At 36.5% G+C, this 20439-nt stretch overlaps 1 protein-coding gene across 2 annotated transcripts in view; it reads left to right on the top strand.

The window, feature by feature from the left end:
- Window positions 1-20439, top strand: part of LOC126923022 (zinc finger protein 423 homolog) — a 133047-nt gene that overhangs the window by 34635 nt on the left and 77973 nt on the right. For both annotated transcript variants that reach the window (XM_050736009.1, XM_050736008.1), the window contains exon 4: window positions 18599-18670. In XM_050736009.1, the coding sequence (XP_050591966.1) occupies window positions 18599-18670 (72 nt within the window). The remainder of the gene's footprint in view (window positions 1-18598; window positions 18671-20439) is intronic.

Here is a 20439-nt window from a genome sequence, read left to right as displayed (position 1 = left end):
CTTGAAATCATAGTTGTGACGTTACATAAACACGACACTGTATATGTGATCTCATGATACATTCCAAATTACACAGCGGGACATTATACAAACCTAAATTCGTGCACGTGCATGATCATATCTGTCCAGAGCTGGAATAATGATCATAAATTTTCGCTTGCAGCAACACCTAGCTGTTCAACAATGGTGAATGATATTACGTATAGGAGTGTGACGTTGTTTCACATATGTGTGCTAGTTTGAACTCTTATTAAATCATGGATATTAATTAGTGTCATAGATGATTTTATTACAAATAGCGTAAAATCAATTTTCTAATAATCTTCGCCTATATATTGATTTCTTTATAATATACAAATTCCTAATAATTTTTTTTCTCCAGTTAAAAGCATCCCTCTTCTCTTTGGATACTTTTAATCGAAAAAGCATTCATTCTTCGGAAAGTTATGCTGTTTCTCCTCTTATAAATTTTCCTTTAATCTGTTTCTTTTTGTTTGAAATTTCCCAAAATCAGTAGGGTTGTAAAATTAGAATGTTGTCTGAACAACAATCGGTATTTCTACTCGTATTTCTACTTCTGGACAAAAATCTTTCTTCTGTATTATTATACAGAATATTACGTAATATCGTACAGAGAAATTAAATCTTTCCAATTAGTTTTATCGTCTGTGTGCATCAGTGTTTGTTATGCAGTGACGAGAACGTTAACGAAGAAGAGTTTCTCTCTTTATAATAAGATTAAATCCTTCCATAGTAAAATAACAATTTTCTAACGCTCTTACAGAATAAATTGATTTTCTTCAAATCTATAGTTTGCCAATAATTTTCATTTCTCGCCACAATTTACCTCTCTTTGAACGTCCTTTATTGATAACACTTAACTTCGCGATGATAACTGTCAAACCATTCGTTATCAAACTGTTCATTATCAAATTGTTTCTCGATAAACAGAGATAGCAACGAAACGAAATTCGAAACGAACGGCTGTGCATAAATACAAGTGCAGCCGCGTAAAATACGCGGCTACGAGAAACATTCTGGTGCCAGTTGTAAATCAACTCTCGCGTTATTCGACCAGCTTTCCGCGTGCAAGCGTGTAAAAATGCCTGGCGCAAAAATTGCATGGTTTTTTAATCTCCGCATCCTGGCGTAATTATTTTCTTCATCGTCAGGCGCGTATTTCGCTTTCGTAATTACACCCTTACCAGCGGCAACGAACGTTGATATTCCCTTTTTACGGGTTCCCTGTCACGTTACGTTCTTCAACTTGCAACATTTTTTCTTCTTCCTTCACATCTCAAACCAATTTCTACTCAGCACGTTTGTTATTTTCTAACTTAATAGCATTCTGAATATTATTTTTGTTTTATCCGAATATCGTTTTTGGAGGATGGAAGACTACGTCGATGTTGGATCGAACGAAAGTTAAACAGTTTGTTGAAATATACGCGTGAAGCGAATCTCGAAAGCTTTCCAATAATTATTCTACAAAATATTTGCAAATCTGTTACGTATTTTATACGACATTTTTGGAAATGTCGTTAGTGTTATATTGGCAAAGTTTGAACAAGTATGAAAATGTATATAAATGTTGCAAGACATTTTTCGTTGCAACCATTCAAATTCGTTAAAATATTGGTAATCAGCATAGTAAAGTTTCGAGCATATAGTTAGTGCAAAAGGTAGCTCATTATAGATAATGAAGCTTATTAATAGGACGAATAATTCATTGATACAATGAACAGTTCAATAAATGGGGTTCATGGAATGAAAAAATAGTCATGAAAGACATGGCTCATTTTTCTTATGTCAAAACTGTGGATGTTTTAGATACCAATATGTTCTAATTAGTCCGAAGCTAGGCTTATAACCAATTAATGGAATCAACGTTATAAAAAACAATTTTTACATTGACCTATTGCTATTAAAAAATTAAACAAAAACCTTTGTTACGAGGTCCACAACTTCGTGATTCAGTTAGATGTAGTTCTTTTTCTGTGATAATTGCAGATTAAAAAGGTGTTGGAATATGTTTTTATTCTCCTGCAGTAAATATCTTGCAATTCCTATATACATTTTCCGATTCGTTAAAAATTTTATCGATATAATCGTCGATAGTCGCTGCTTATTACGTATTTTACGACATATTCGTAAAGAGCTTCTACAAGCATTATATTTTATCGATATAATCGTGACAATCGTTTCAAATTTATTCATAAAAAATCTCAAGTATCATATTATATCGATATAATCGTGACAGAGTCGTTTCTCATTATGTGTCACGTATTCATAGAAAATGTCCATATGTGTTATGTGTCATCGATATAATCGTGGCAGTTGTTTCTCATTAAGCGTCACATATCCGCAAAAATGTTCTATATGTGTTCAAACGCTCTCACGACCTCTGACACCTGGAATCGTGTTAAAGTATAACATCTGCGAATGAAAAAACGTTAAAAGCAAACGCAAAAGTAGAATATTTTCAGTGGGGCAGCGGTACGATCAAAGTTAAATTGACTGTTTGATCTCTGATTTCTAATGCACTTTGTCACCCCCGTCGCCACCCTTTCCTCCTTCCCCCTTCCCCGCTTTTCCCATTTGCGTTTCGATGCGTGTGCCGCGACACACCGTGTGTGAAACAGCTAGCCCGCTATAGTGGTAAAGTATGATACGGTCTCGAGCGACCAGACCTTCCCATTCTATCATTATAAACTCGCTCTCCCGGCACCGGTGCTCCCTGTTCATATCTAATGCGATTGTACTCACGGTGGTAAACTCGTGGTAGCCGCAATTGCAATTGCAATTCGATGGAGCACGTCGACGGTTCCGAAGGTATCGTTTCTATCAGATTGATGCGTGCTGATTAAAGGAATAGGTTGTTTTACTCATGGCTTTCCTGCCGTTTGCTAGTATGGAAGTATTAACCGGTTAGCTGTTTTTGACGAGTATACTCGTCGAGAAGAAATGGCAACATTTCGCGTTATGACGAGAATTCAGAAGACACATATTTCGCTGCAATTTAATTCTATATCACGTCAGCCACACATACTCCGTGCTTGACGAGTTGAAGGACAAAGACAACGTGAATACGAGGATACCGACGAGGTATTTCGAACTTTCGCACTTTTGAATTTACCATCGATGCACGAAAGTCCGCATTCGGGTTGACACGTACGTATTCCTCGCGAAAAGCGCTTGCAGTCGTAAAACTATTATAGTTACAAGTAACAAGCTACTCGAGCTTGCTAAGGTAAAAATGTTTCAGCTCAAAATTAATCCTTCTAATGCGAATAAGAAAATCGTAACCATAATTTCAAATATGAAATCGTAATTCAAATCACAATTTTCTTCAAAATGAAAGAAGGATCCAATTATGGCAGATAAGCGATTCAAGAGTCGGAAAAGTTGAGATTGCCAGAATGAAAATTTTGAGAAGATTCAAGGAGAAACGAGGCACTCGAATTTTGTTACGATAATAATGTTCCAACTCGCGATTAATTCTTCTAATCCAGATAAATAAATCAAACGGAAGACAAATCCAATTATAGGAGATAAGCAGTGTTTAAGAGTAGAAAGGAGCCAGTCGATTCGGTGAAAAGTTACAGAGGGAAGGGAGATGGACTACCACCTGTTATTCGCGGGCGTAAACGAATGAGAAAGCCTGGAGGAAGTTTCCCAGGCTCGCTAATAACTTCAAGGTACTGGTGCCCGTTGTCGAGCCGCTTTAGTTTCCGCGGTAAAACTTGGTAACTCGAGGAGATAAAGGTTAGAACGAGTCAGTGTCCCGAGGCCATACTAACGATCCTCCTTCTAGATCGTCTTCGTATCTCATCGTTTCATCTTTTGCTCCAACATCTCGTCTTCCAGCTAGTCAGCGAGTTTTGTCAGCCGTTTCTTGATGGAAATTGTCTCTTTACCCTTGATTTAGGTTAGGTTAGAAAGTTAGGTTAAAATTTGATGATTTAACCGAGCTACGGTGCCCGATTCAACTACGCGCTTAAGCTCCTCGGAACAAAAGTGACCCCTGCGGGTAAAATTCTCTTTTTTAATATTGATTTTGTAAGTAAGGGATCAAGAAAATGTAACGATATACTGTTACGTCTTTTATAATGGCTACTTTCTTCTCGTAAATAAATAAATAAATATCTTTTATTGAAAAAGAAAAAGGAACGGTACATTCTATTGAAGTTATTTATCTATGGCAAGTCGTATTACCAGTGTTGTGTATTAAATTTCGAGGCATAGATATTCCAATGATTTGGAGGTTTTCTTCTTTTTTTCAATTTAAAATCGGAAATTTCGAAGTGACAATAGAATTTACGATGAATTTCGTGTATCAATTATCAGCAATGGTGTACATTAAATTTCAGAAATTCTGTAGTAGCACAGGCTAATTAACACACGCACGCTATATATCGGATTTCAAAGCGTCGCGTCTCCCCTGATCGGCGAATTTAAACTTCATTCGAGAGGGTTGACGCGTGGGTATTTGATAGGACGAACATGTGGGAGTATCGAAGCCCACGCGAAATTCTAAGTCTTCAATTAATAATACCAGCATTCGTGTCGTCGCATGGCAAATTATATTTACGTGCACTTTTAACAAAAGATCAATTTGCACTGTTGTAGGAACTAATTTTCACGAACGTAAAATGTATCGATCAGGAAGAAATTCATTTCTCTAATGAAACATAATCAAGGGCTAAACGAGGGTTTTTTGTAAATTTTAAATAATCGAGGAATTTATTTTAGGGTGGTGAACAAGACATTTTTGATGGTTTGATTTTGGTTTGATTTTAATTTATTGTAGGTGTTATATTGGATCGTTCATTTTCAAAGCGTAAGCTATTTTTTCGAAATATCGAAATGTTTGCGTTTCCATCGATTGGAAAATCCTGATAAGACCTATAATTAGTTTGTCCACGTTTCTGTGTGTTCAAGTAGATGCACATTCATTCTACAAATGGTTTCCTTTTTTGAGAATCAATTAGATGAATGTTATTTTTTCAGGGCTACGAATGAACTTACACTTTCAAAATTATTGAGTTATACGGTTCGTTGAATTTTAATTACTCGAAATCTCTGTTTTGTGTTTTGGTACATTTTTGTTTATAGGTATCCATACGATATTTGAAAATAAATCGAATGAAACTAAATGAGTTGAAATAATTATATTTTTATGTTAAATCGTGGTGAGCATGCCTGTCTCGTTATCAAACTAGATTATCCATTTAATCTTAGGTTTGCATTTCTGCACGATATAAATATTATAGTACTATAATATAAAACTATAATACTGTTATTCAGTTGATAAATAATTTTTAAAGGATTTAATTAAATTATAATAGTGATGATTATTTAATAAATGTAGTAATAATTTACAAGCACATTACCGAATTGTGTTTAAACAACTTGTTTACATTGGTACATGCAATGTTATGTTAGATACAGAGATTAGGATTATATTCGTTATCATTTGTTTTTGATTATATTGGCTCTTCGATTGTTTGGACAGGTTACAGATTGCGGGAAATGGGTACACATCGCTTTCAAAATTGATGATTATGCAATTACATTTACCAACGAAATTTCAATTGATTACGATAAACCAGTATTTTAAGGTTTAGATTATAAATTATTCACAAATACAAATTCCACGTTAAAGTATATGTAAATCTCTCGCTTTCCCGATTTTTTCAAAAAATGGAGCCTTACAGTCTTTTCGAAATAAACGTATTGCAGGAGTAATTTTCATACGAAATTCCACAGAATAAGAATTTATTTGCGACAACTATTAGGTTAAAAATTGATTTTAATAAATTCGAAGTAACATTTGCAAAATATATCAGGGCGCAACGCAAGAAAATCTATTCCAGCGTCGATGATTTCCCTCTGCTTATGAAACTAATTTTCAAAAATAAAAAAAATCTCCAAAGAACAGCATGAACTTAGAATAAATCAAAGATACTCTTCGCCAAGAGTACCTTTCCAGTCAGAGATTAATTTTCACGAATTTTAAATAATATTCGAAATTTGATATATTTGATAAATCCGGAAATGTATCACGACAAAGAAAATATAGCGTGGATGATGTTAATCTTCTGCGCTGTAGAAGTAGTTTCCATAAATTTAAATGTAACGATCCCCGTGAAATTTTCATAAATTTAGACATAAAAATAAGGAACTCCTTTCAGGATAAATAACTTCAGACGTGAAAGATTAATTCTCGTGAATTTAGAATAATATCCGTGAAATTCGCGAAGAGCGAGAAACTGTACGGCGGTGTCGATGATGTTCCGGAATACGGTATTAAGCTGCTATCGAAATGTGACGAAGCTAGAACGGAGTATCTGGGGACTTGAAGGCCGGTAGCACGAGCCAACTTAACTTTCGCGTGAACATATACGTATCAGGTGCTTTGCTAACTTTATGCTAATCTTTCTCTCCTTCGGCTGCTACGCGTTTCAAGCGAGTAGTACATTACGTAGGATCCTCTTCGTGTCTTTCCATCGTATTTCATCCTCCTTATGCTGTGATAATTAAGAAGACCAAAGAGAAATTGCTACACGATTTTCTTCCTCCGTCTGCTACTTTCTTTTTTCGGAGATGTAACACGCATTCCTAGACGGGATATTCTTTCTGTTTCTACTTCCTTTTTTTAAATCTTCTTCATGAACGGCTACTCTATAATCTTAGCATATGCTCGTTAGTTGAAACAAATAACAAAACGTAATCGATTCTACTTACCAATTATTCACTAAATGGCAATGTCAGGCTTCTTTAATCGGTTAGCTGTCGCGATCATTTTGAAAAACGTGTAGCTAAAATTGATGGTAATAGCAAAAGGTAAGCGATGACGAGTATACTCGTCAAACACAGAGTATGCGTAGCTGTTATAATATAGAATTAAGTAGTAACGAAAGGATCGTTTTATTTTTTAATTTTATTACCGACAGGGCTCGTCGTAACACGAAACATCGCCATTTCTTCGTGACGAGTATACTCGTCAAAACGGGATTGTGTGAAAGTTGAAATAGGCCTGTCTTAAAGACCCTTCACGACACTTCACGTGGCGTTCTATTTATCATTTCTTCCGCAGCTAGCGCAATGAGTGAGAAAGCAGTATTGTCATTCGTTGCATAACGCGTAATTATATTAAGTTTTTAACCCTGGGCGGCACAAAAGTCTTTGAAATTTTGACAGATTGCGACCATAATTTATGGAGAGGCCGAGCGTTTTAGTGAAATATAATGTTACGAAGAAACTCCGGTTTATATCTGACTGACCTTCGTATCACGGCATATCGTATTAGAACTTGATCTAATACGAAAAATCTCACGTCCGATACGTCACAGCCGATGAAACAGCCAAACAAAGATTAAAACAAAAATTAAAATCCGCACCAAAAAACCAACTACATCGGCCGAACATAGGTTGGTTTTCAAATGATCGCTCAGTCAATTGCACAAATTTCACCAGGGCCCGATTTTGTTTGCTCGAAACAAACAGGAAGCGGCCGTGGCGTTATTGAATCGACGGTGCAATTCGATTTCGCGAAAAATCACCCTCGCACGGCGCACCCCACACCGCGATAGATAGAACGGAGAGAGGCGAGGGGTCGCGCAGCACCCTCTGGAGCACCCTTTCGTTGGATGAGCGGCACGTCCGAAGGCACTGCTCGGTGTAATAATTTCGAGAGCTATCTCGCGCTAATTCCTCGACTAATCGGCTACGTCGAGCCAACCTATGGCCAGATCGAGGGAGAACTTACGGTCTCGCGACGTTATGTTTACGATACGCAGGTGTGTACGCCGCTTTATGGTTCGTATCTTCTCGTGAACTATGACCTCGATCGATACACGCGATACATTCGACCGTCAGAAATTTCGCCAGGATCGATCTTGCTATGTTTTTGAAATATTCGGACGAACGAGCATTCGTTGATTATTTTGGGAAATTTCAAGGAGGTGAATGGTAGATTTTGTTTCTTCTAACGTCGCACATTTTTTCTCTAGTTATCCTCGTTAAAATCGTATCACAAGATCTAATATCCCCTGTCAGTCTTCCAAAACTCACCTGACATTCTTACCACTCTTCCTGATCGAATCTAGCGACGATTCATTTATCAAGAGACACGTCATTCGTTTCGAAAAGTGCGCAACGATCTTCAAAAACTTACTTGATGCACTTAACTACACCCTTCCATCTCAAACGACCCACGATTTATTCATTTCTGGCGCGCAATGAGGAACTACGCTAGTCCGTTTCTTAAAGTCTACGACGCATAATGTAAATGGTAATTTTTTATTTTATATGACGAATATACTTGTCAAACGCAGTTATCTGATTAAAAAATTGTATTCGGAGAATGTGATGTTAAATTCTGCGAAAACCTGTATCGCCCCGTCGCCCGTTTAATCCCACGTTCTGCTGCCTAATATACTCGACGCTTTTCCCTCCCAAACGATCCGCGGGATCATTCGTTTTTGGCGCGTAAAAAAGAAGGAGAGAGAAAGAGAGAGAGAGAGAGAGAGAGCTGCTTGGTTTCGAAAAGTCGTCGTGGGCAAACGGTTCGGGTCTACGAAGACGTCCCAGCAGGGACATCCAGCCAAATTAATTCCTACGGAAGCCACCGGTATCTATATCTGTGTAACACACACACAGTATCCACTCGCACACGTATACACTCGCGCGTCTTCCTCTTGATATACAGACACGCCACTACAATCTCGTTCGGTTGCACACAGACGAGAAAAACAGGCGATCCTTGTGCGGTGGCGAAGTACAAGGAACAGCCATCTTTCTCAGAAAGAAATTAAACTTTTCCCCAAGGTATACTTTCTCCTCTTCTCTCCTTCGTTGCTCCCTTGGCCTGCACTCCTTTCTCTCTATCGCGAGCTGTTAAGGTCACGAAGGTCGAAGGAAACACACTAGGCACGCAGGACGTCCTCGTAGGATGCCGAAGGGTGGCTCTGGCCAGCCTATTGCTATTGTTTGCCCCGTTCCCTGGGGAACTGGCCTGGCCCTTAACAGTGACATGTACAGTTCACACTGTACACCGGGTGTCTTCGTGATATTGTAGGATTTCTATCAATGACGGGCACAATCTGGCTAACGGTTTCAAAGGATTGCTGGATAATAAATTGGATCGATGAATTTCTTATCGTCCCATGGTCTTTTGATGGTTTGAAAAATTACACGGAGAACTCGACTTTGACACGATATTCATTCGTTTTAGGAGTGTCACGAGTATAGTGTACATTGTTTCTTTTTGTTGTTATTTTACATTGTACGATTTTTTACAGTCTACGATTACATGTATCCTATAGATGTATGAATGTTTAAATGGTATTTACGTGCTTAATTTGCTATTCTCTAATTAGCTATTAGTTAGTTAGCGTTTTCTACACTTCCACAGGAGTTAGTAGGTGTTAAAGATCTGTATCTTTTAGGAAACTTACAATTTTGATGCAATAGCAAAGTAGATATTCGAAGGTGCTGTGGGTGTTGCAGTATTCACGGGGTTGCGGATTCTGTTCTTTGTTAAACTGCGACTGTGTAACATCGTAACGAACTATACTGAGCCTGGTTATTTGTATTATTACGTCGTGCTTTTGCCACAAGTTATTCCATCCGTCTGTTATCGTTGTTCTTGTAAGATGTTTGTCTTTTACGTCTTACAATACAGTAAAGCGTCAATTACCCGAACCAGTTAGGACCGAGGTGATCCGGAAAATCGAATTGGTGTTTTGATAATCGAACATGCATGTGCTTATCTAGTTGATAAATATATTAATTTGTCCCAAAATTATTTATTGAACGCAATAGCATTACTGATGTAATTTCAAACGTAATGTACATAATAACGTAAAATAGTGATTCATTTCTGATAAAAAACTCCGAAGTAACAGTATACGTACAGTTATTACATACATATGGAGATACGTATATTCTTTTACAAAAAAAAAAAAGAAAAAAATACAGTTGCATGTATGTAGAACATGTATACAAAATACATGTACAGTACATAGTGATTACTTACGATGAATGTGACGAAAGTTTACTTTTTAAAGTAATAATCATTCCGCTTCGAAGAATTAATTGTGATGGCGACGATGCAACGCTGATTCAGATAATCGAGGCTCAGTTAATCGATGCTCTACTGCACTAGTTGGTTGTTGAAGTGTGGTGTTGCTTTCTTTCAAGAATTTCCGAGTTCTTATGTTAAATAGGTTGGCTGCAGGTGGTGTTTGGCGTAACGGGAACTGGTGGACTCTTTCAGTAATATTTTATGCACCAGGTTATTGGGTGTTGCGAATATAGTCGCCGCGTAGGAGAGCTGTTTTCTTCAGAATTCCAGTCGCCTTAGGTTTCCTGCGGCAAGAATGCCGTACACTCGACTCGTTCGCTATGTTTCTGTTATTATTCTGGCTGCTGCCTTATGCATAGCGTTTAGAATGTTAGGTGTGCTTGGCGATACTGAATTATATGCGACGTAACAGATCATCTATTTTGGATTATATTAAAGTTTTACAGGTAAGAGTTAGCATCTCGGTTAGCTCCCCAGTTTCCGTTGGCTATGATTTTCATGATTTTTAGCCTGAGTGTACCATTATCCTTCAGCCGTATCATATTCATTATCCATCATCTTACGCAAGCCAGTTCAGAATGTTCATTAAACATTAACCCGAGTATTTTTTTGATATGTGTATGTATATCTCTACGTGATATGATATTTATATATTTATATGATATGTGCATGTATATATGCAAAATGCATTGGAATTTTCATACTATACATATACATATATACATATTTTTTTAAATAGAAAATTACAACACATTATCCATATAATCAAAGGTACAAATACTTAAAGACTGAACAGCTACTTGAATAGTGGGAAAGGGTGGGAGCCAGCGATTATCAGCGCAGCGAAGTATGGGCTCGTTTAGGACGGAGTCGATGGGAATTTTGACGAATTTGGAAATTTAGAGCACGCGTGAGAAGAGCGCGGGGAACCAGAGAGGGAAGGTAGTTAGTACAGAGGAGATAGTTAGACGTTAGTAAGAAAAAGAGAAAGCTTTGGCCTGGTTAAGAAAACTGGAGAGCAAAAAGGAAGGAAAGGAATTAGAGTCACGAGTTATATAAGGAATAAGCAATTATAGTCAGGTAAATAAGTGGCTAATAACCAGGTTAATAGTAAATAGTCAGAGTATAATTGGATAGGTAGGCAATAGTTAGGTTGATAACTATGCTACTAGTTAAATAGCCTGATAAGAGAAAATGTAAATATATCTATATATATCTAATATATATCTAAGATGTGAATTTACTTATGAGAAGGATACATTGTTTAGAACGTAAGACAAATAAGAACAACAATTGTAGATCTTTTCATGGCGACGAGGCTGAAAAAATATATTATTATTATTATCGTTACAACAACATATTTTGCAATACATCTATTTCAGATTGTTTATTCAATTTAAATAATCTCAAATTTATCGTAAATTTACGATATGAAGAGATACGTAATAACGAAATTCATTTAAAAAGTGGAATTGTACCTATAATAATAACGCGTAAATGTAGCTTAGAAAGCGTAAATATGAAATGTCCAGTCCAAATTGTCCCGGTATTTATTATTTGAGGGTTATATAAATATTGGAAGGGAACTTTAGTTAGTGTCTCACTAAGATGTCTGATTCTACTGACGCATATGGCGCGTCCCTTCAGTTGTTTCGACAATTTCGCTGACCCGACTTGGGCGATCTTATCCTCATCTAATGATCGTTAGCGATCTTCGTAGCAATTGTTAGTTGGTGTACTCATTTATTCCTGGCAAACCGGTTGGCACAAATTACGAAGCTGGAAAGCAAGTTCCGAAAATAAAAAATTCAATGATAACGATGATCCTGTGTATCTACGTGTCTAATTCAATCAAAATGTACTCTGATTATGGGAACAAAAAATTATGGATAATAAGGAAAATCAAAGAATGTCTTCTATTATGAGCTTCATTTACACTGTTTATATTCGAACTGTTCGGTAGATTCAGGCAAATGGTGATCTCACCCTGGTTTTCAAAATGAAAGCAACGTTAATCATTTATAGGAAAATCGATTGTGATAAATTAGAAATTGGACATAGTATAATTAATAAAATATCTCGTTTGGAATAATCATAGGGTTACGACGAGGATTAATAAAACCAGACTTAAGTAATTCGAATTTAATGTCCGTCACGAGACGTCCCGGCAATTAAACTCTCTGACAAGGCTCGAATGGAAAGCACGAAACTGTCTCGCGATATCATAAACCGTACCTCGAATCGTGAACTCTAATCGCGAGTTCTAATTTATTATATCTGTTTAATTATATCACCTAGATAGCGATCAAGAGTTCGTACAGCTGTTTCAGGAGTTCCTATCATTTGTATTAAGCCAAAAACGCGATTGAGTCTTCAATTTGATCGATCGTCGCGTTACTCTACGTGAATAATCATAATCATTATACGGCAACTATTATTATCTTCAATATTTACTATTAACATAGCAATCACCATGCCCATTGTCATTAGAATTATCATCAATTAGCTTCGGTACTATTATCATCAGAATCACCATTGCTATTATCATCCAGCAGCAGTGTAATTACCATCGTCATCGTCATTACCATCATCATTATTTTCAATATTCGTTGTTAACATCATGATCACCAACTTCCATATCATCGTTATTGCAATAATTATTAGAGTATTAACAGTCGTATTATCATCAAGTTACAGTATTACCATCGTCGTCATTATCATGATCTTTGCTGTCATTATTATATTATTCGCTGTTAACATCGTAGCCACACTTCAGAAAACAAATCTTTCATCCTTCCACATAGAAATTTAGAAATTCTCCGCGCATATTCGCGAGCATCTCGATCATTCCCGAAACGATACAGTTTAATCGTCAAAGAAATTCCATGAAATCCAGTCTGACTTTGCACGCTGGAGTCCTCAAAGAAATTCCAGGAAAAAATCCGATAGAACTGTCAACTTTTTAACCTTTACAGAAAAATGAAAGCTCGTAAAAATCCAGTCGAACTTTCAATCTTCTGATCTTCAAAGAAATTCCATAAAATTTCATACAATGCAATCTGTAATATTCAATCTACCTTTATCTTTAATCTTTACACAAGTTCCATAAAATTGCAAAAAGTCCAATCCGACTTCCAATCCCTTGACCTTCAAAGGAATTGTCCTAAAACATCGATCTTAACTTCGATATTAAAGAGAAAAATAATTTTCAAAAAGAAAGACGAAAAATCCCCGATAAAATCTAATCTGATCTTCATTATCAAGTCCTGTCAACACTTAAAACGATCGACCGAAGCGGCAAAAGAATGAAAACCGAGGGTGAGCTCGCTCGCGCGCGCGCTCTGGTAAAATCCAATTTAGGTCGAATGAGAACCAGCAGTATGAGAGTCACTGGGACGTTCCCGTGGGACCACTGGGAGCAGTGGGAAGCCTCTGTACCCGTGCTGGGGCTATTGCCGGCTACGCGAACGGAGGGGGACTCCCCAAGGAGGTAATTACCCTCCCTACGTTCGCCCAGCCACCCACAAGCCATCGCAACTTCAACTCCTGCCGGAGTTACATGCTAATACAAAACCAAAACCGGTTCCCAACAGCTTCGAGCGCCGCCGAAATTTATACGTGTTGGCGCAAAGACAATTGCAACTGTGTCGATCGTGCGTATCTTAGTCCTTTTCAGTCCTCTTTTGACGGCTTAAAGAAACTTATTTTTCAATCTTGTTGACAATGCTTCGTGTTTGACGAATTTCTCTTTTTTCCTGCAAATTATTTGGAAATTATTTGAAGAGAATTTGCTAATATTTGTAATTTGAGAAAACAAATGGTAGAGCAGGGGCGGAAGGTTTAATGGAAAAATCAGTAGGATTTTAAGACAGTTGTTGCCACCGTCAACGTGGCATACTGATAAGGGACTTTTTATCGCAACATAGAATTATACAAAAATTTACCGTCTACCGACGATGCCTAGTACAAATTGAATATTTTCTATTGCTTTTGCTCTTTAGTTATTTTATTACGAATCTTTTATTTCAGTCGGGTCGTGTGTTCTTTGTCCGGTCAACTGCGTTTGACGAGTATATACATCGAACAAAAAATTCATTTCGGTGCGTTTGACGTGTATACTCGTCGTCGCCTGTATTTATTCACGCGCTCCGTGACCTAACCCCATGAGAGATTCCTGAAACTAAATAGCGCAGTTAACCGGTTATAATATAAAATATTGAACGAGGCAAGATTCGATAGAGTTCTTCGATAACTTTGACAGAATAAGTGTCTTAACACTTATGATCATTAGTGTATAGGTATCATGACGCTGTATAACTATATCGTACGGTATATGTATTATATGAAAGAAAGCAAAAGAATAGCAAGAAATATGGCTCGAAAAATCGAAAAGTTTTTCAGTGGAACCGCGAGCGCGTATCCTGCGTTATAACGTAATGAGAAATCTAAAATTCCACCAAGTGAAATGTTTTTTTTTTTTTTTTTTTTGTTTTTTATGTTCTCTGTTCTCTCTGGTCGTTCACGTAGTATATTTCGGTGGCAACGACAAACTGATTACCAACAGTGTCCCAAGCGCGGCCTTGGAACTCCCAAAAGTCATACTCGTAAAAAAAGACTATTGTACACCGCGGACTTCCGGGTTATTTATACGAGTTATCTCTTCTCTGAAACCACGAACTGCGTTTGCTGCAACGTTTCGCGCCGCCCATGACTTATGAGCGATGATAATTCCACAAGCTTGAATGCACACCTTCTCCTTGCTACTTTTGCCCCTGCGATTCTCCTTTGTTCCCTTATCAATGAATTATTCCCACTTTCGAATAAACAATTAACTTTCGAACCAACTTTTCTACGTTGAAACGCAGTCGCCAGCGTCCTCGTGGATATCTCTTTTCTCCTTCCTCGTCCTTCCGAGGATAAAGCTAATATTCGCGAATTGCGAATGCTTTTACAATCGAAAGAAGTAGTTTAGGACGATGATTGGTCCGTAGGAACGGATCCGTAGCGTGGATAGTAGTAGATATTTTCAAGTTTCTGGAGCTTCAGTTTTTACTTGTGCAACTTTCCTTTATTAGCTTTTTGGCTGAAGCGTTTATCGATATTCGCGCATTGCGGACGCTTTTGAATTTTGCAAGAGCTTAGGATGATGATTGGTCTGTTGTTTGGCATATGCACGAGGTCTGTGACGCGGATGTTGGATTCTTCGAGCTTCTGCAGTTTTCGATTCGTATGTCTCTGTGATTCTTCTTTGTTAGCGTAATACGAGCTTAGAGTCATATATTATCGAGTGCGTTTTTACGCAAATTACAATTAACGATATTGAGAAATAGAGGAAATACTTAAGCCTTATTTTAATATTATTTTAAGTTGTTTTAATTCGTTTAATTTCTTCTTTCAATATTTCCTTTCACTTCGATAATCCCTTTTCTTAAAAAAAAAAACACTCCAATCAATTAATTACCGATCTACAAAACCTTCCAACCCTCGACGTGACATTTCAACTCCGCCCTCTCTAATACAATTATTATCTCAACTTCGAACAATTCATCACTCATCCACAAAGAGTAGAGAAATTCCAGGAAACAAATTCCGAAATTCGTTCACCTTTGCTGTAATGAAATTTAATTAGTTTCTATTAATTATTTTAAGGTAATTAAATTTAATTAATTCCTCCAACAGAGTTCCTCGACAGCTTGCATAAAGAAATTCTTTGATTTCCAATTTCTTTTCGCATCTCTTCTTGCCTCGTCGATTGCCGCAACGAAAGAATATTTTGACGACAAATATTAGATTGAAAATTCATATATACTGGATACATAATCATAACATTAGATACATAGCCCTAAATCACAGCTCAGAAATGATTGAAACTTAGACTCGACCAATTTGGCTACTCGCATCCAGGTGATCCAAGCTTTTCTACAGCTCCCTTCTTTTATTATAGTCCCGAAAATCTAGTGGCGTAATTCCAGCCAATACAGAGGCTAATGGAGGTGCACATTGAAATTTCATGGGATTTCGGGCGATCGGGCGGAACGAACTTAGATACACGACGGTGGCACGGTAAGCGTGCTTTCGACCCTTTCTGCTACACGGATGGATATAATACGAGAAAGGGTGGAAAAGAGCCGCGACGGTCCCATGGGAGCCATACCCCGGTGATATTGGCTCCCATAGCCCATTCCTGTGCATAGGAGACCGAACCACCTTGGGCCAGCTGGTCGAGGAAAACTGGCCAAAATTCAAATTTCCCACCGGAGTATGCGCAACTTTAAGCGTAACTTGTACGAAACAACCACCGATATCCCCACGCCCTTCTTTTCTTCTCTGCATTCGCGATCGGATACTTTTATTTTTTATTCTTTTTTTCCTTTTTCTTTTCTCTGTGTTACACCGGGTATCGATCATAGTTAGAGCAAAAGGACAGGGATAAAGGACGGTTTGAAAGATTTTTATCCAGTTGAGATTATATGGATAGGCGAGAGGATTTTGTAAATATGCATATTGTATAAGAATCCTGAGAATCGGGGATGGACAATGGTCGAGCATCTTTGGGGCAAATTTTATTGTACCGTTGATATTGTTTTACTTTTAATTCAACGTCGGTACTTTTCAAAGAATCTAATTTATCAAGTATGGAAAGGCGTAGACGTAGTAGAAATTGCGAGTTTGCAATTTACGTACCTTTCAGGTAAATTGAACTATGGAATTTATAGCAATTCTTTTAAACGTTTGAACATTTGGAATTGGTGAATCAGTTTATGAATTAGCTTCGTAATTTGTATGGACATGTAGAATGTGTGAATTACCTAGTTTATGAACTAACTGTATAATTTTTATGGACATTTGGAATTTGTGAATCACCTAGTTTATGAACTAAATGTATAATTTTTATGAACATTTGGCATTTGTGAATTACCTAGTTTATGGACTAACTGTATAATTTTTATGGACCTCTGGAATTTGTGAATTAATTTATCAATTATCTTCATTATTTTCACGGGCACTTGAACTTTGTGCATTAGTTCGTGATTTACCTTTATAATTTTTCTGGACATTTGATGTTTGTGAATTAGTCTATCAATTATCTTCTTAATTTTCATGGACACTTGAAGTTTGTGGATTAATTAGATCAATTATCTTTACAATTTTTGTGGACCTCAGGAACCTGTGAATTAGTTTGTCAACTATCTTCATAATCTTTAAGGGCACTTGAAGTGTGTAGATTAATTAGATCAATTAATTTTACAACTTTTATGGTCCTCTAAAATTTGTGAATTAGTCTATCAATTATCTTCTTAATCTTCTTGGGCATTTGAAGTATGTGAATTAGTTAAGTGAATTATCTTTACAATTTTTATGGACCTCAGGAATCTGTGAATTAGTTTGTCAATTATCTTCATAATCTTTAAGGGCACTTGAACTTTGTGCATTAGTTTGTGATTTACCTTTATAATTTTTCTGGACATTTGGTGTTTGTGAATTAGTTTATTAACTATCTTCTTAATCTTCTTGGGCACTTGAAGTTTATGGACTAGTTAGGTGAATTAGTTTTATAATTTTTGTGAGCATTTGATGTTTGTGAATTAGTCTATCAATTATCTTCTTAATCTTCATGGACACTTGAAGTTTGTTGATTAATTAGGTGAATTAGCTTTACAATTTTTGTGGGCCTCTGGAATTTGTGAATTAGTTTGTCAACTATCTTCATAATCTTTAAGGGCACTTGAACTTTGTGCATTAGTTTGTGATTTACCTTTATAATTTTTCTGGACATTTGGTGTTTGTGAATTAGTTTATTAACTATCTTCTTAATCTTCTTGGGCACTTGAAGTTTATGGACTAGTTAGGTGAATTAGTTTTATAATTTTTGTGGGCATTTGATATTTGTGAATTGGTATATCAATTATCTTCTTAATCTTCATGGACACTTGAAGTTTGTTGATTAATTAGGTGAATTAGCTTTACAATTTTTGTGGGCCTCTGGAATTTGTGAATTAGTTTGTCAACTATCTTTATAATCTTTAAGGGCACTTGAACTTTGTGCATTAGTTTGTGATTTACCTTTATAATTTTTCTGGACATTTGGTGTTTGTGAATTAGTTTATTAACTATCTTCTTAATCTTCTTGGGCACTTGAAGTTTATGGACTAGTTAGGTGAATTAGTTTTATAATTTTTGTGAGCATTTGATGTTTGTGAATTAGTCTATCAATTATCTTCTTAATCTTCATGGACACTTGAAGTTTGTGGACTAGTTAGGTGAATTACCTTTAGAATTTTTGTGGGTATTTGGTGTTTATGAATTAGTTTATGAATTTACCTGTACAATATTTCAATGTTTTATAGTGCAAGCTTCCGATTCTGGTGAACCAAATTCATCGAAAAATATCGATATCGAATTGAAAGTAACAATTGTCTACAAATCTCACGCATTTGGGAAATTGAATTATTTGAAAAATATAGAGTGGAAAGTAAAGATCGTTAAAAAGGAAACATTCTGTTTCAGAGTATGCACAAGAAGGAAGGCCATCGTCAGTTCAAGGACTAGATCTGGAGAATCAGAACAGCCTCGACAGCGGTGAGTTTTAAAGTTTCACGTATAATTGTCCTCGCTCTTATCAAACGTATCTGATTTTTTACGTAAAATTTTGACACGATCGGCGATCGATGAAAGATAGGACGAGAAAGAGGGTAATGCAGAGATTCTTAAACAGTCTCGTGACCAATAAAAATCTCGGAGAACTCGAGGAGATTCTAACAAGCAGAAAGCTACGGCGATAAAGAGGGTAGCCTCCCTTTTCTGTTTCTCGCTTTCGTTTTTCTCGGGTCGAGGGGGTGAATTTTTTAGACGGACATCGGCTCGTACAATCCCCCTGCATTCTTCCGCCCTACGATTTCAAACGAAAATTAGGGTTAAACTGGCGACACGATGAAACGATGTGAACCGTTTTAAATTTCATGGAAGTCGTATCTCTCTTTGTTTATCGTCATGATGTACATTTCAAATATTAAATAACGTAGGTAAAAAAAAAGGTAGAAAATAAGAAATTATGAGTTTGGCATTCGATAGAATTTTTTGTGCAACTAATAGGTATTTTATTAAGTGGAATATGGGGATTGAGTATTTGAAGAAAATTAGGATCTAACGTTTGTTCAGAATTAATTATGCAATGATGAATCTTTTAACTGATAACTCTCTGAGTTTTATCCTTTTTTTTTAGTATTATTTGTGGAATATTCAAATCTTTTTACTCGCAATTGTAGAAATTTTAACGTATTAACACTTAACATCGTCGTATACTTAGAATTCTCAAAATTATCCCAAAACTGAAGTATTCCAAATTTAAAATCTCCCAACTCGTATAGACTCGAGATTTTCAATTTCAGATTCCACGGTTTGTTCGTATTCGATTCTTTCGCAGTTTTATAATCCACATTAGAAAAAGTCAAGTTGAACGAATCTGTAATCTGTTATCGTTGAAGGTATTGCCGACACCCTACATGTTCTAATTCACAAGTTTTGTAGTTTGCTACTATCCGACTTTCACCAGCTCTAACCTTGAACTTTCGCTTTTATTCTCCCGCGTTTCAATGTTGCTCCTTGCGCGTAATATCAATCGTATGGTGTAAACGTTGAATGCGATCTTTTGATAGCAGGTGTAAGGGTTTTTATCAGACTCGAGGGACTAACTGCAAAATTTCCTGTAGATTTGGTTTATACTGGCACGAGTTTCCACGAATTCGACGTGCATACGCTTACGTAATTCGATTACATGGAGAGTAACAGAGGACCCAGTTCGGTTTGACTCGGTTTTACTCGACCAATCTCCCAAGTCCATTACCAGCTTGCAGGAATATTGTCACAGACACAATTAACTATTTCGTCTGATTGATTTGGAACAGTGATTTATAAACGCCGGAATACGTGACGTTGTAATAGCAATTCAAATTGCTTAATTGTTACCAGTGAGCAAATTAAATCTGACTTAACGTTACTTGCTGATAATAATTATAGGCGATAGTATTTAGGATTTAAAAACTTTTTAACGATTTTTTTTATCTCTGTGACTAACACGTAGTTGGTAGGTTTTATCTTCCATTTATGATGGAACTTATATTCATATTTAAATATTTAATACTTTGTGTGAATCAGGTTGTTAGTAGATAGATTGATTTTTCTTTAGGAAATTACTTTGGCTACGAAAGGATGTCGAGTGATGAAAAATCACGAACGTGAATGAAAGTTTCTTATGAGAGAATAAAATACTTACTCGATAAATACCCTTTTAAACAAACTCGTTAAATCATCTACCGCCAAAAAAAGGAAAGAGAAGGAAGAGACAAAAA

This window comes from Bombus affinis, chromosome 13 (genome assembly GCF_024516045.1).
Source record: "Bombus affinis isolate iyBomAffi1 chromosome 13, iyBomAffi1.2, whole genome shotgun sequence".
Taxonomy (NCBI): domain Eukaryota; kingdom Metazoa; phylum Arthropoda; class Insecta; order Hymenoptera; family Apidae; genus Bombus; species Bombus affinis.
The sequence above is the reverse complement of the archived record's forward strand: the minus strand, read 5'-3'. Positions and strand labels throughout refer to the sequence as shown.